At 45.2% G+C, this 15,414-nt stretch overlaps 1 protein-coding gene across 2 annotated transcripts in view; it reads right to left on the bottom strand.

Annotated features, from left to right (window-relative positions):
* Nucleotides 1-1,039: 1,039 nt before the first annotated feature.
* The window catches only part of AKAP1 (A-kinase anchoring protein 1), a 55,632-nt gene continuing 41,257 nt past the window's right edge, over nucleotides 1,040-15,414 (bottom strand). For both annotated transcript variants that reach the window (XM_063146833.1, XM_063146832.1), the window contains exons 6-11: nucleotides 14,000-14,177; nucleotides 10,901-11,051; nucleotides 7,857-7,924; nucleotides 6,262-6,335; nucleotides 4,994-5,059; nucleotides 1,040-2,400 (exon numbers count right to left, since the gene is read on the bottom strand). In XM_063146833.1, coding sequence (XP_063002903.1) covers nucleotides 2,338-2,400; nucleotides 4,994-5,059; nucleotides 6,262-6,335; nucleotides 7,857-7,924; nucleotides 10,901-11,051; nucleotides 14,000-14,177 — 600 coding nt within the window. In that variant the 3' untranslated portion in view covers nucleotides 1,040-2,337. The remainder of the gene's footprint in view (nucleotides 2,401-4,993; nucleotides 5,060-6,261; nucleotides 6,336-7,856; nucleotides 7,925-10,900; nucleotides 11,052-13,999; nucleotides 14,178-15,414) is intronic.

The raw sequence follows: 15,414 nt of genomic DNA, 5'->3' as shown, positions 1-15,414 counted from the left end.
CCAGGCGGGCCTCATCAGGGAGAGCATTCCATAATTGGGGGGGGCGGGGCAGGGGGCACCACTGAGAAGGCCCTCTCCCTTGTTCCCATCTTCTGAGCTTCCCTCAGAGTAGGCACCCGGAGGCCAACCAGCTGTCGACCAGGGACCAACAAAGCAGGACAAGATGCAACAGCACCCTCCCACCCATGTTCCCCAGCAACTGATGCACACAGGCTTACTGCCTCAGATATTGAAGGTAGCACATAACCATCAGGGCTAGCCTTCTGCTCCAGGAATTTATCCAGCCCCCTTTTAAAGCCATCCAAATTGGTGGCCATCACTACATCTTGCGGCAGTGAATTCCATAATTTAACTCTGCACTGTGTGGAGAAGTCCTTCCTTTTATCTGTTGTAAACTTCCCTCATAGGGGAGATGCTCCAGCCCCTTAATCATTTTAGCTGCCCTTTTTCCTTTCCTTTCCTTATCATGCCTAACGTGGAGTTTGCCTTCTTTACAGCGGCTGGGTGGACGTTTTCATCGAGTTTTTCCACCACAATCCCAAGATCTCTTTCTTGGTCGGCAACTGCCAGCTCAGATCCCATCAGATTATACTTGAAGTGGGGTTTTTTCACCTTACTCTTGCCTACATTGAACTGCATCTGCCATCTGGGTGCCCCCTCTCCTAACTTGGAAAGATCTCTTTGGGATCCTTCACAATCCCTTTGTGTTTTAACAACCTTAAATAACTTGGTGCCTTTTGCAAACTTGGGCCACTTCACTGCTCACTCCTAATTCCAGATCATTTATGAATGATCTGGAATTCTGATGTGATCATGTAAAAACCAGAAACAATTCTGATGACACTCGTTCCTCGCATTTGAAGGCATTTAATAGCTGAAAACTTCAGAGGTTTCATTGTTCACATAAGACTTTTCATCAGCGTCTGTCCCAGGTACATCAAGCTTCACGTGAGAAGGCAAACCTGAAAAACTGTAGTAGTTATGAGTAGATATACACAAGGTATTTTCAAACACCAGTAATAACTCCCAACTCAACGGCCATGTTTAAATTCATTTATATTTTAATAGTATTAAATTAGCTTAAATTACTCAATTTTTTTTTAATTCCACATTTGAAACCAATCTAAAAAGGAGGAAAAAATTGAGACACACCACTGCAATAGTAATTCCAAATGTTGCTTTTTTCCCCCCTTTGAAGTCAGATCTGTACAGCAAAAAAGTAGCAAAGAGTTCGTTGAATACAGTTCCTACCATACAGCAAGCTAGGGGAAAGAAAAACATCCTGTACATGAGAGGTCAGGGAAAAAAACCTCACATCATCTAGCACTTAGCTGTATCGATACACCCCAAACCGTTTCTACCTACAGAGGACATTTTGGTGTGGAAAAAAAATTGATTTTGTTCTGAAGTTCCCTTTTTAGTTCTCCAGTTTTTTTTTCTCTTGTACAAAATATTACAATGATTTTTTTTATATATATTTACACAGGTTTTTGAACAGCTAGAAAACAGTTATGAATTGCAATCAGGTTTGGCAATAGATTTTTGTGTTAGATATGATCTGGGGGTTAAAACGGCTGTAGCAGTAGTGGTTTACTTAATCACATAGTTTAAGGAAGCCTGCAAAGTGGTGATTCTCTACTTCTTACACAAACAAGGAGTACTATCCTTTTACTAACTTTTTCAGCTACTTACAGCCAGAAGTGAACTTGAGCTTAACTTTTGCTGTTTGGAAGCACAGAATTGCCTACAACAGGTCTATGATGAGCTCCCAAGAGTCAAATCTTTTATCATGGTTTTATTTCGATATTTTTGAATGGGAGGGGCCGGGAGGGGGACATCTGAAAGCAATTTTACCTTCCACGTAACTTTAATGTTAAGGCAGCATTTAGGAAGCCGGGGTATGTTCCACTCACAGTTTAGCAAACGGGCAATCCTTTTACTAACTCCTGACAATTTCCTTTTTTCATTCATTCAATTATTGTTGTTTAAACTTCAACTTTGGACCCAGGTCAGGCAGAGGATGGAGTGGGTGGGTGGGTGAAGAGAGCCAGGTTTTAAAGCTGCAGTCTCTTTATGGCTTATGGTTCAACTCCCTGCCTTTCTGCAAAACGAGGTACGGAATCCGAACTGTCGTCTGTCAGGGTGCGAGCATCAATAACAGACCACAAGCATATAAGGTCATTTGCTTTCTGCATATAGGGAGGATGCAGGGAAGGACAAAAGATTGCCAAACCTAATTAGGAAACAGTGCCCCCCAAAAAGGAGAGAAAGATCAAAAGGGATAAAGTGGTGGGGAGAGAAATAGGGACGAGGAGTTCAGAAAACAGCCACGGACTATTAGTAGTTTTCGACCCATTGTGCAAATCCTCTTTCCACCAAGGTTCGGTTTATTGATACCAACTGGAAAAGAGAAAAACACACACAAACAAAAGAGTTAGCCGTGCGGCGACAGAGATGCTGCAGCTCTGTAAGAGAGAGACAGAGACGTATTTATTTATTACTGCATTTATATCCCGCCTTTTTTCCTCCAAGGCACCCAAAGCGGCGTCCATAAACTCCTCCTCTCCATTTTATCCTCACAACAACAACCCTGTGAGGTAGGTTGGGCTGAGAGACTGTGACTGGCCCAAAGTCACTCAGTGGGTTTCCAGGGCCGAGTGGGGACTAGAACCCGGATCGCCTGACTCCCAGTCTGACACTTTAGCCACTACACCACGTTGTGACTGCACCACAAATCATGGAAGGTTATGACCCTGTTCAGATGACATGCTAAGCCATGGTGGCTAAGCATTTTGAGCTAAACGTTATCATGGAATCTTGGAATAGTAGAGTTGGAAGGGGCCTCTAAGGCCATCGAGTCCAACCCCCTGCTCAATGCAGGAATCAACTTGAAAGGTTGCCACACGGAGGAAGGCCAGGATCTCTTCTCAATCATCCCAGAGGGCAGGACACAAAATAACAGGCTCAAGTGACAGGAAGCCAGATTGGACTTCAATGGTCATAGAATCATATAATAGTAGAGTTAGAAGGGGCCTACAAGGCCATCGAGTCCAACCCCCTGCTCAGTGCAAGAATCCACCCTAAAACATCCCTGACAGATGGTTGTCCAGCTGCTTCTTGGAGGCCTCTAGTGTGGGAGAGCCCACCACCTCCCTAGGTAACTGGTTCCATTGTCGTACTGCTCAAACAGTCAGGAAGTTTTTCCTGATGTTCAGTCGCAATCTGGCTTCCTGTAACTTGAGCCCATCATTCCATGGCTTAGTGTGTCGTGTGAAGCATGGCTTAGTGTGTTGTGTGAACCATTCCTAACCATGGTGGCTACATAACCATGGTTTAAACACGCTCACTAACCATTTGCTACAAAAGGGTTAGCGGCCTAACCATGCCTTACTCTGCTGTTTGAACAGGCCCTCTATGAAGGTGGCAATGGCTGTGCTGGCTGTGAGATGGTGGGATTAGTACTCCAATATATCTGAAAGGCACCAAATTGAGGAGAGACGGTCTAATCCGTTAAACAGCTGGATGCACATTTAGACAGAAAAAAGTCCTACAACTCCCAGCATGGCTAAACATGCATAGGATTGAGCTTTTAATCAACTAAAAAGATAGACTCATAGAATAGTAGAGTTGGAAGGGTCCCATAAGGCCATCAAGTCCAACCCCCTGCTCAATGCAGGAATCTATCCTAAAGCATCCCTGACAGATGGTTGTCCAGCTGCCTCTCGAAGGCCTCTAGTGTGGGAGAGCCCACAACCTCCCCAGGCAACTGATTCCATTGTCCTACTGCTCTAACAGTCAGGATGTTTTTCCTGATGTCCAGCTGGAATCTGGCTTCCTTTAACTTGAGCCTGTTATTCCATGTCCTGCACTCTGGGAGGATCAAGAAGCGATCCTGGCCCTCCTCTGTGTGACAACCTTTTAAGTATTTGAAGAGTGCTCTCATGTGTCCCCTCAGCCTTCCCTTCTCTAGGCTGAACAGACCCAGTTCTTTCAGTCTCTTTTCATAGGGCTTTGTTTCCAGACCCCTGGTCATCCCCACTGCCCTCCTCTGAACCCCCCTTCCAGCTTCTCTGCATTCTTCTTGAAGTGTGGTGTCCATATCCACAATCAAGAAGCAGAGTTTTTCTTAAAGGACAAGCAGTTCTCAAAACCTGCAGAAGGCTTGCTCCAATGGGCAGGAGCGGCAGTGCTAAGGACATTGCGCTAGCGTAAACCAACGCTAGCCCAAAGGGGAAGTAACAGCCATGTTAGATGGGGATGATACAAGCTGTTGTTCAACACACCTCACCTGGAGGCCAACAGGTAGAGGAAGGCTGACTAATCTAAGAGATCACACAATGCGCTGAATTTGAGCTTCAATTTCTGGGTTGATTTACATACTAAGGAGCAGTACGACAATGGAGTCAGATACCTAGGGAGGTGGTGGGCTCTCCCACACTAGAGTCATTCAAGAGGCAGCTAGACAACCATCTGTCAGGGATGCTTTAGGGTGGATTCCTGCATTGAGCAGGGGGTTGGACTCGTTGGCCTTGTAGGCCCCTTCCAACTCTGCTATTCTATGATTCTATGAAGGACTCCCCTTTGGCTGATGTTCTATTTCTGGGGTGTCCAACATGGTGGCCCCTGGAAATAGGAGGCTCTCTTGGTGCTCACCAGGCTCCTTTGTCCCTTGTGATTTTACTTTCATTCCTTAAGATTTTTTTTAACATTATTATTACTGAAACTGGGAGGCAGCACCATCAGTCTTTGGTTTCGAAACAGCAGTTTCGTGGACCCTAATTCTGCCTTGTCATTAAATTACTTTCCTTTTAGTCTCACCGGTTTCCCTTCTGGGAAATGGGTGTTTTGTGACCAGCCATGTCCACCACAGAACCCATTTTATGAATGGGCTCCCGCCCCCACCGCACCAGGGCAGCCATTTTGTGAGAGTACCCACAACACTCAAACTTCCAAATGTGCCCACCGACCCAAAAAGCGTTGATAGCACACATACCTCGTCTCCTATCATACTCCACAGCTGTATTAGGGGCAAGCCTGTTGCATTGTCGTAATTTGTAACCTGGAAATAAGAGATGTCTATTAATAGCTAGCAACAGATGAACAGAAGCATGGTTTTTCCCTCACGCACAAAAGCACAATGAAATGTGCCTAAAGAGAGGAGAGGAAACGTTCTCAGATTGTCACTAGTGATGTCACTGAAATTTGCTATCACCAGGCTTGGAAATATGAATCTGTCCCATTCATAATATTCAACTGTATTTACGTGTTGAGCGCTTTTGCATATACAAGTTCTACTATGGCCCAGAATGATATGTAAAGTTCCAGTGCTCTGTTGGCATTCGGCAGACCAGCTGCTTCTTTAATATCAACCCTTGACTTTAAGCAGCACTCAAGGGCCACCGTGACCCACATGAAGACCCGGCTTTTGTTTGGAGTGCTCTCTGGCTCAGTTCAGACAACATGTTTCTCAACGGCGGTTTTGGAACTCCACAGTGGAGTTTTTACACCACCATTGAGAAATGTGTTGTCTGGTGGGAAAAGTCCGCTCCACAGTGGAGGTTTTTTGGGGGAAACACTCCACGCTGAATATCCACGGTTCCTGCACAACCGTTGTGTTGCGTGTTGTGTGGCGGGCTCCGTGGTTCTCCGTTGCGTTGACTTTTCCCACTGGCCACAGAGTTCCCGGGCAAGAGCGGCGAAAGGAGAGAGTGCCACTCCAGGAGAGCTTCCGGGATTGTTTTTTGTTTTATTTTTTGCAGCAATGGCTGATGGGATACCATCGGGAGCACTGGGGGAGCAGAGAGGGAGGAGGATCTGTCGATCTACCGTCACGGTGGATTTTACTCAACTCCACGGTGGCCCACAGTCACACAATGGTGGAGATAGAACATGTGTAGGGAGCGCCCCCTGAAAACTCAACCGTTGAGTGGAGTTTTCATACTGCGTTGACTAACGTATTGTCTGCATGGAGTCTCTCTCTCTTTCTCAACGCTTTCTTGAAAATATTTAATGCAGCTGCTCTCCCCGCATTCAGGTAATATCCTGGGTTCATTTATTGGTGCAATGGCGGGATTCCCAGGTATCATGGCATCTTCCAAGCCGCGAGAGAAAACAGACAAGGCCACCCACCACAAATACTTGCCTAGAGAGCTCGTAAATATTGATCCCAAGCGAGCTGAGATTTCTAGCCATAGACAAAGCCTCCTCTTTCCCAGAACAAAAGGCAGCGTTTAGTGAGCAACCAGCCGGTTTTACACATACCTGCGCAAGCAAGGGTGTACCCCTGGTCATTTCGCTAACAGCTGTGTCTGCTTCAGATGAAAAGTGATCATCATCTTTCGGGAAGGGAAGAAAGAAGAAACGCTCTTAAGTGCTTACCAAACCTAAACACTAAAACATTTCTACGTGCAAAAGACAGAACTTTATCAAATGAGGCACGGTGTTGTGGATAATACTAGAACCCCATGTGCCCGTCCCATGAAGCTGACTGGTGGGAGATTTAGCACAAAGAAAAGGAAGTACTCCTTTAAACAATGCATAGGTGAACTATGGAATTCGCTACCGCAAGATGTAGTGATGGTCACCAACTTGGACAGCTTTATAGAGGGATCAGCCAAATTCAATAGCTACTATTCATGATGGTTTTATATTAGCGCCAGTATCAGGGACGGTATTACCTCTAGGTACCAGTTCCTGGGGACATTAACTGGAGAGTTTTCTTTTGCTCGTATCCTGCTCATGGATCCAAGGGACGAACAGAAAGCTGGACTACATAGGCCGTTGGTCTGATCCAGTATGACTCTCCTTATGTTCTTAACTCGGGAATACTCTCCCCATGACGCCACTCACAGGACCCCATTATAGAGAGGCACAAGAAATGCCTTTCCGTGAACAGCACACAAATTAAGGCATTCCACCTTAATTGCCCCCTACAGACAGAGCTTAATCCTGCTAGCTTTAGTCTCTGTGCATGTAGCGCAACTGACTCCTCTCCACAAGGTCTTCAGTCAGTCTGTGTGGGTGAAGATTTGCTGCTGCAGGTTGCATGAGAGCTTTTGCCCAATCTGAAAGCATCTTTCTATAGCCTCCCCGTTCCATCTCACCCCAGTAAGCGTGAGCCACGTCATATTACCTAGTGAGAACTGCCCGGTACCAACACTGCCATCTTTTTAGCCCGGGCTAAGACTTCCCTCTACTCCCAGGGATTTGGCAGCAAATGATTATAGGGAGACATTTTTCTCCCTTTCTCAAAATACTAGAACCTGGGGTCATCCCATGAAACTGGTGGGAGATCCAGGACAAATAAAAGGAAGGACTTCTTCACACAGCACATAGTTAAGTTATAGAACTCACTACCACAAGATGTGGTGATGGCCACCAATCTGGATGGCTTTAAAAGGGGGTTGGATAAATTCCTGGAGGCGAAGGCTATCCATGGCTACTAGCCCTGATGGTTGTGTGCTATCTCCAGTATTCGAGGCAGTAAGCCTGTGTGCACCAATTGCTGGGGAACATGGGCGGGAGGGTGCTGTTGCACCATGTCCTGCTTGTTCATCCCTGGCCGATGGCTGGTTGGCCACTGTGTGAACGGAGTGCTGGGCTAGGTGGACCCTTGGTCTGATCCAGCAGGGCTCTTCTTATATTCTTTTGAAGGGGTCCTGGCATTCTTATCAATTAAAAGTGGTTAAATATTTTTGTATGTTAATCATTTTCTATTATGTTATCATATTGCCTGTTCAGGCGCCTAATCTTTGTGAGCTGTTCAGAGCTATGGCTAATGGGTGGTATAGAAATGAAATAAATGAATAATATAAACATGCAAGATCTAAATGACTTTCAGCAAGGACGGGCATTACCTGGAAGCGGTACTACATTGTCCAGTAGGACTTCTGCTCCTTGGAAAGGTAGGGTTACGAAGTCAGACCTTTAAAGCAAAACACGCAAGAGTTTATCTAAACACAAGAACGTAAAAAGGAAACTGCTGCTGCAGCACTTTTGACTCGCATAGTCCTGAATTAACCAAAGAGCTGGGGCTTCCTTCCCCAAGATTCACTTGGAAGCACGATCTGGTCAACTGGTCATCACACCAGTCCTTTTCCAGCTTCATTGGCTGCCAGTCCAGGTCCGGGCCCGATTCAAAGTGCTGGTATTATCATTTAAAGCCCTAAACGGCTTGGGGCCAGGCTCTCTGAAGGGACGCCTCCTCCCATATGTACCTGCCCGGACCCTAAGGTCATCCTCAGGGGCCCTTCTCCGTGAGCCCCTGCCAAAGGAAGTGAGGCAGGTGGCTACCAGGAGGAGGGCCTTCTCTGCTGTGGCACCCCGGCTGTGGAATGAGCTCCCTAAGGAGGTCCGCTTGGCACCTACGTTATATGCTTTTAGATGCCAGGTGAAGACCTTTTTATTCTCCCAGCATTTTAACAGTCTATAAATACATTTTAACTTGGTGTTTTAAATTTGTAATTTTGCATTGCTGCTGTTTTTATCTGGTTGAGCTTTTATATTGTATTTTATATTATGGTTTTATACTGTTGTTTTATACTTTGAATGTTTTTAATTTTTGTGAACCGCCCAGAGAGCTTCGGCTATTGGGCGGTATAGAAATGTAATAAATAAATAAATAAATAAATAAACAAAAAAATAACTACTGAAGCAGTGCTTTCTGCACCCAATGAGTTTGCCTACTTGTGGAGCAATCCTCCACCCTCACCTGATCAATGGGGCCTGCTCCCACAAAGAAACATGAACAGGGTTGCGGCCTAAGCCACTCTGCAAAATGGGAACCATGTGCAGGAAAGACAGTGATTGTGTTCAGACAACCCGATATCCAGTGGTGGTTTTAATAGTCAATGGTTGTTTATTTAACCCACCATGGATTATTGTGTTGTGTGGAAGTAGGTTTTTTAACCAACGGTTGTTTGTTTGGCCTAAAGAACCAACACAAATAACCAACGCTGTGCAGAGTTGGCTATTTGAACCACCATTGGTTATCGGGTTGTGTGGAAGGCACCGTTGGGTTATTTCCGCAGCCACCGTTGGGTTATTTCCGCAGCCACAGAGTCGCAAGGCAAGGGCGGTCAAAGCGATGGCGGCCACTCTAGTCCAGCTGGCAGGATAGATTTTTGGAAGCAATGGTTGATGGGATACTAGCAGGAGGACTGAGAGGGGAGAGGAGGCGGGGGATGAGTGAGTCAACCCAGCATGGATTAACAGTTAACTCATCCTAATCCACACCACGGTTGATTATCATCATGTTGGGTGGGGAGCACCCCCTAGATAAACAACTGTCGAGTGGATTATTACCCCACCATTGACTATAGTGTTGTCTGAATGCAGCCAGTGCTTCGAGGAAGGGACAGTAACATCAGGATGGCAGCAAAACTTTCCTGGCTGTAGACGCTAAGGAAACTGCTGTCGGCTTTCTCAGAACACTCCTGCTTTCGATGGGAGATAAATGACGAGCCTTGCTAAGCAATCCACAAAGCTTTTATTAAGCAACAAATGTCTCTTCTACCTGAATAGAGAATAACCTCTTGGAAACGTCCCCCTAGGCAAAACTATACGAACTAAGCAAGACACTTGTCCGCTCAAGAAGAATAGGAAGCAACTTCTTAAACACCTGTAACTTCAGAGCGCCTGGTGCGGAGGCAGGTTCTGGCGTAATCTAACCGACTTTCTCACGCCTTCCTTCCACCCCGTGTGTTTGAGCTTCCGGCGGACCCTAGCATCAGCTAGCTTGTCGGGATGCTCAACTCCGGAAGAAACCTCACTTCCCACCGAGTGTGTAGGATTTGGGCTTGAGGAGATAAGCTCTGGAGAGGGCTGACTCCCAGCTGGGGAATCGCCCGTGAGAGCTTCCTTCCCCACTGGTACATGCTGGCTGGTGTCCGGCGCTGCGTCTTCCAGTTCTGAATCTGATTCTGATTGATTACTTGAAACATCTTCTCCCAAAACAGGGGCAGTAGGGTTAGACATGACAACTGCCACACTCCGCACTCCAGTTCCACTGTTCCTTCACAACTCTTAGCCTTGCATGTTCCACTGGCTGATGGACAATTCTCCGTCAGGTACAACGGAGATCAAATCACTCCCAATGCAAGCATGCACAAGACTGACCCGCCCTACATTTCTCTGGACCCGCTGGCTTGCACCATCCAACAAAACAGGGCAATTCATAGTTTTCTTCATCGGATCACAGAAAAGAACATCATCTTTATGTGGATGATATGTTAATGTTTACTGATGATCCTGAAAACTCTATCCAAGAGCTGATCAGACTAATAGACATATTTGTGTGAATATCAGGACATATGAGCAATTGGGCTAAACCAGAATTTAAGCCCTTGGGTCAGACACCTCCTCTAGATGCCCATTCAAACACTACCCCAACTCTACAGTCTCTCCCTCAGTTGTGCAGTGGTCTGAAGACCTCACAACATTTTGAGAGAATATGTTACCAGCAAGAATTTTGTCTCAATAAACATTCCAACGTTCGATCGCCATACCTCCATCTGTATGCATCACTTGGAAAAGAAGCTTTTAAAATATGGCTTTAAATATTATTTTGTAATTACTGTTTGTACACCTGTTTATGCCCTGTCTCTACTTTGTTTTTTTTAATGAGTGAGTAGCTTTATTTGGAAAAATTAAATGCACATTATGAAGATATATTCCCATTTTGAATAAATATTCCCATTTTACAGATGTGAAAACAGAGGCACTCCAATGAAAAGCACCCATGAGCACCCATAAGGAATGGGTGGGCTGCACAGGGAAAAGCACCACCAGGGCTGAGCAGGGCTTAGGGTGAGGAGGGACCTTACTTCTGCACATTCTCACCGCCCCAAAACAAAGAAATCAGGGTCCCACGGCCTTGGAAAAGAACTCTCGGTCTGCTCACCTGATCTGTCTAAGCGTGTCAATCTTGACTCTCTCGTATCCGCCGTAGTCCACGTATCTGATCTCCACTTCACTGGTGTCTTTGAAGTAGCCGACCACCTGCGCCCGCCACCATGCGCCTTCCACGCCCGGTGCGGCACAGACAACTCCAACTAGAGGGCACAAAAATCGGAAATGGGTCAAACGCAATGCACCAAACTTCCTGTCCAATTAGAAGCTGCACCGTGTTCTCAAGCATTTATTGAGTCACCTAGAACCTTTCCTTGGTCGAGTACCTTTTCAGCAGAGTTGCAGAACCTCAGGTGTGGAGTTCCCAATGCAGCCCTCCAAGGGTGTTCATGTGGCCCCTCCCCCTTTCTCTGGTCCCGCCCTCTTCCCCCTGACCACTAACCATTGGTTGGTTTCCCAGCTTTTGTGCAGTGTTTTCTCCATCCTAGAAGGTTGAAATGCTTGACTGCTGGCAGTAAGAGCTTTAAGCTATAATATGCTGTTAGTTTTGGCTTTGTCCCTTTGCCTCCACCCACCAGTGGAATGCTCCCCCCTCCCCGAAGAGCTCCTCTGAAATCAAATTCAGATTGGTTGAAAGACACCACTGTTTTACAGTTTATCCCTAGACAGATTGCTTTGATTTCTTTTTTTTTTTCAGAGCCAAACAAAGTCGAAAGAATGACTTCATCACGGTCAATTGCTCCTTGGCAAAAGTAGAACCTGAAGTCAAATCTGACATGAACTGGCCGCAATTTGATGGTTGTAAGACGCCCAGAGTTTGCTCCGCTGCCGAAACAGTGAACACTTTCACGACAGCATCTCCACCATATAAACACAGAGCAAAATTGACCACTTTCCATCATCACACACCATAAGTTACAGGGTGGTCTATGGGCCTGCACTATCTGCATTACAAGGGAACTGCTTAAATGATTTTTGTTACCAAGGCATAGGAGATCCTCTCTCTGAAACCCCAGAGAACCAGTGCCACCCAGAGTTGACCAGGGGTGCTGAACCTCTTTCAGCCCAAGGGCCATATTCAAGCTCTCGGGGGCCGCAATGATGGGCAGGACCAAAATACCCAAAATACTTGAGCTTAAAGCTCTTCCACCTTTTGGAATGGGGGGAAATGCACAACCCTCCACCAAATATAAGGCAGCAACCTATGTAACTAAATTCATTTCCAAAAAAGGAATTCTACACACACCCTTAGTGACCGGGGTTATAAGTCACCTTGCTTCTCTGACAACAGAGCAGCTCAACCAATGGAACGGAGTTGACAGGGCAGACAGAGGTCAGAACACAGTGAGTTTTGACAAGCTGGGCTGTAAACATGCAAGTGTTAGGTATCTCTTAGAACAGAACCCAGGAAAGCAAGTGGTTTGTTCCATATATTTATCACTGAAAAGAAGGGCAGGATGTAGGACCTACATTCGGGTTAGCTTTTAAAAACCTGTAAGACCTTAAGAGCAATGTCCTCCAAATCTATGTACTTCCTTTAGTAAAATCCTAGGAAACTGTGCTACATTGGAACATATATCCTACAGTCATCAACATCATTTAGATACATGGACTGCTTATAGTAATGTCATCATCATCAACTTTATTAAGGTCATCAACCAGACTTTACACATACAAGAGAGGAGGGCAAAATTACATACTGACTTGAAAAGTGCGCAGCAGAATCAAGTCTGGAGTGACCTTCTCATAGCATTCAAAAAGAATTTTGCAAAAGCCTCGATTGTGTCTTTGTCCTCTGTGGCCCTGAAGCACTGAAGATGTGCATTAATTTCTAAACTGATATGAACTAGAAGCATTGAATCCTTTTCCCCCTTCCTTCTTTTAATTTTATGGAGGGTGTTGTGAATACCTATTGTGAACAAATAATGCTTTATCCCGAAATTTTATTTCGAAATAAAATTAACAAAATAAAGGCAACGAAAAGAAGAATGTATATAAATCAAAATCATTAAAGAAACATAGGAATTTACTCATTCTAAATCAGCTTTCCTCAACCTGGGGCGCTCCAGATGTGTTGGACTGCATCTCCCAGAATGCCCCAGCCAGCTGGCTGGGGCATTCTGGGAGTTGTAGTCCAACACATCTGGAGCGCCCCTGGTTGAGGAAGGCTGTTCTAAATCCTAGTCTGTAACTGCTCTGCTTATGGAACATTTGTAGTAAAAAAAAAAAACACAGCCTAGGTGGTGGTATTATTATTATTATTATTATTATTATTATTATTACTGCTGTTTTTATCTGGTTGAGCTTTTATATTGTATTTTATATTATGGTTTTATACTGTTGTTTTATACTTTGAATGTTTTTAATTTTTGTGAACTGCCCAGAGAGCTCCGGCTATTGGGCGGTATAGAAAGGCAATAAATAAATAAATATTATTATTATTATTATTATTTGTACCCCTGCCTTTTGCCCAATACTGGGCCTCAAGGTGGCCTTACAAAATTTAAAACATATACATTTTAAAACCTATGAAAAGAAATAAGTAGGAGCTCAGTATCTAATGAAAGTAGATAAAAATGCAAGTTATTCAACATATAAAAGAAGTGTGTATGTATGACTGTATGTCGTTTGGTGTGTATTAATCGGAAAAAAATATAGGCAACTGTACTTGGCTGGAATTTTATCATACGTTTTAAGAGCTTCAACATAGGAAATACATGGAAACTATGGTGGCATAGTATCATTCCTCAAGTTAGTAAGCGCAGCAAGCAAAACATCCTAAGTCTATACATATTCATAGTCTTCCAAATGTTATCAACCTACTGCTCTTTAGTTAGTTGCTTTGGAGACTTCCAATTACAGGCTATACGTGACTTTGCAGCTATATGCCATTGCTTAAGGAAGCCTTTATGCAGGAATCCAGAATCGCTAGGTTTAAAAAGATGGAAACAGCTACCAGTGAACAAATATGCTTTTAGGTCATTTTCTTTCTTTCTATTTCCCTTCCCCTTTTCTCTTTTTGCTTTTGTTATATGTACAGGGTGAGTCCTTGCGGGATTCGTTTATACAGGTTCCAGGCAGAAAGTGCTGTGGAGGATGAAAGCCATGTTGATTCTAGGATGCAAAGGCACAAAGAGACCAAGACACTTACCTTCCACTGGTGTCGGCATGGTTGGGATCCCTGGTTGCGAATAGCACAGATACATCTGCTGGTCTAAACTACGAAGGACGTGGAAGGTGGGGTGCGTGTGCTGCTGGACGAACAGGTGCCCGGCGTTGACTTGGTTCACCACGATCACTTCCACTGTGACCCCATCAGGAAGCATGAGCTGCCACAGAGGGAGAGAGAGAATGCAAGTTCTTCTATGGGAGCGTTTTAATTTTACAGCTACGGAGACAATGAAACAGGAGATTTTATTTTGCCATCTTGAGGAATAGCTGCAGACAGAACCTATTTTTCATCAAGCTGATAAAGGGTAGTGTGGCGTTACCCCCACAATTTAGTATCTTCTTCAGCTTGTTCATAAATGATCTGGAATTAGGAGTGAGCAGGGAAGTGGCCAAGTTTGCTGACGGCACCATATTATTTAAGGTTTTAAAACACAAAGGGATTGTGAAGAGCTCCAATGGGATCTCTCCAAGCTGGGCGAGTGGGCGTCCAAATGGCAGAAGCGGTTCAATGTAAGCAAGTGTAAGGTGATGCACGTTGGGGCAAAAAAAAAAAACCCATTTCAAGTATAACCCAATGGGATCTGAGCTGGTGGTGACCGAACAAGAAAGAGATCTTGGGGTTGTGGTGGAAAAGCTCGATGGAAACGTCCACCCAGTGTGCGGCCGCTGTAAAGAAGGCAAACTCCACGTTAGGCATTATAAGAAAAAGGAAAAAGGGCAGAAAAGGGCAGCTAAAATGATTAAGGGGCTGGAGCAGCTCCCCTATGAGGGAAGGTTACACCAGCTGGGATTATTTAGCTTGGAAAAAAGGAGGGTGAAGGGAACCATGATAGAGGTGTACAAAATCATGCCTGGTGTGGAGAATGTGAATAGGGAGACCTTTTTCTCCCGCTCTCAAAATACTAGAACCTGGTGGGGTCTTCCCATGAAGCTGATTGATGGGAGATTCAGGACAGATAAAAGGAAGGACGTCTCCACACAGCGCAGTGTTAAATTATAGAATTCTCTGCCGCAAGATGTAGTGATGGCCACCAATTTGGATGGCTTTAAAAGGGGGGCTGGATAAATTCCTGGAGCAGAAGGCTAGCCCTGATGGTTATGTGCTACCTCCAATATCCGAGGCAGTAAGCCTGTGTGCACCAGTTGCTGGGGAACATGGGTGGGAGGGTGCTGTTGCATCTTGTCCTGCTTTGTTGGTCCCTGGTCGACAGCTGGTTGGACTCTGGGTGCCTACTCTGAGGGAAGCTCAGAAGATGGGAACAAGGGAGAGGGCCTTCTCAGTGGTGGCCCCCACCCCCCACCCCAATTATGGAATGATCTCCCTGACGAGGCCCGCCTGGCACCAACATTACCGTATTTCTTCGATTCTAAGACGCACTTTTCCCCCCATATAAA

This window comes from Elgaria multicarinata, chromosome 22 (assembly GCF_023053635.1).
Source record: "Elgaria multicarinata webbii isolate HBS135686 ecotype San Diego chromosome 22, rElgMul1.1.pri, whole genome shotgun sequence".
Taxonomy (NCBI): Eukaryota; Metazoa; Chordata; class Lepidosauria; order Squamata; family Anguidae; genus Elgaria; species Elgaria multicarinata.
This window is presented reverse-complemented; position numbering and strand designations above follow the sequence as displayed.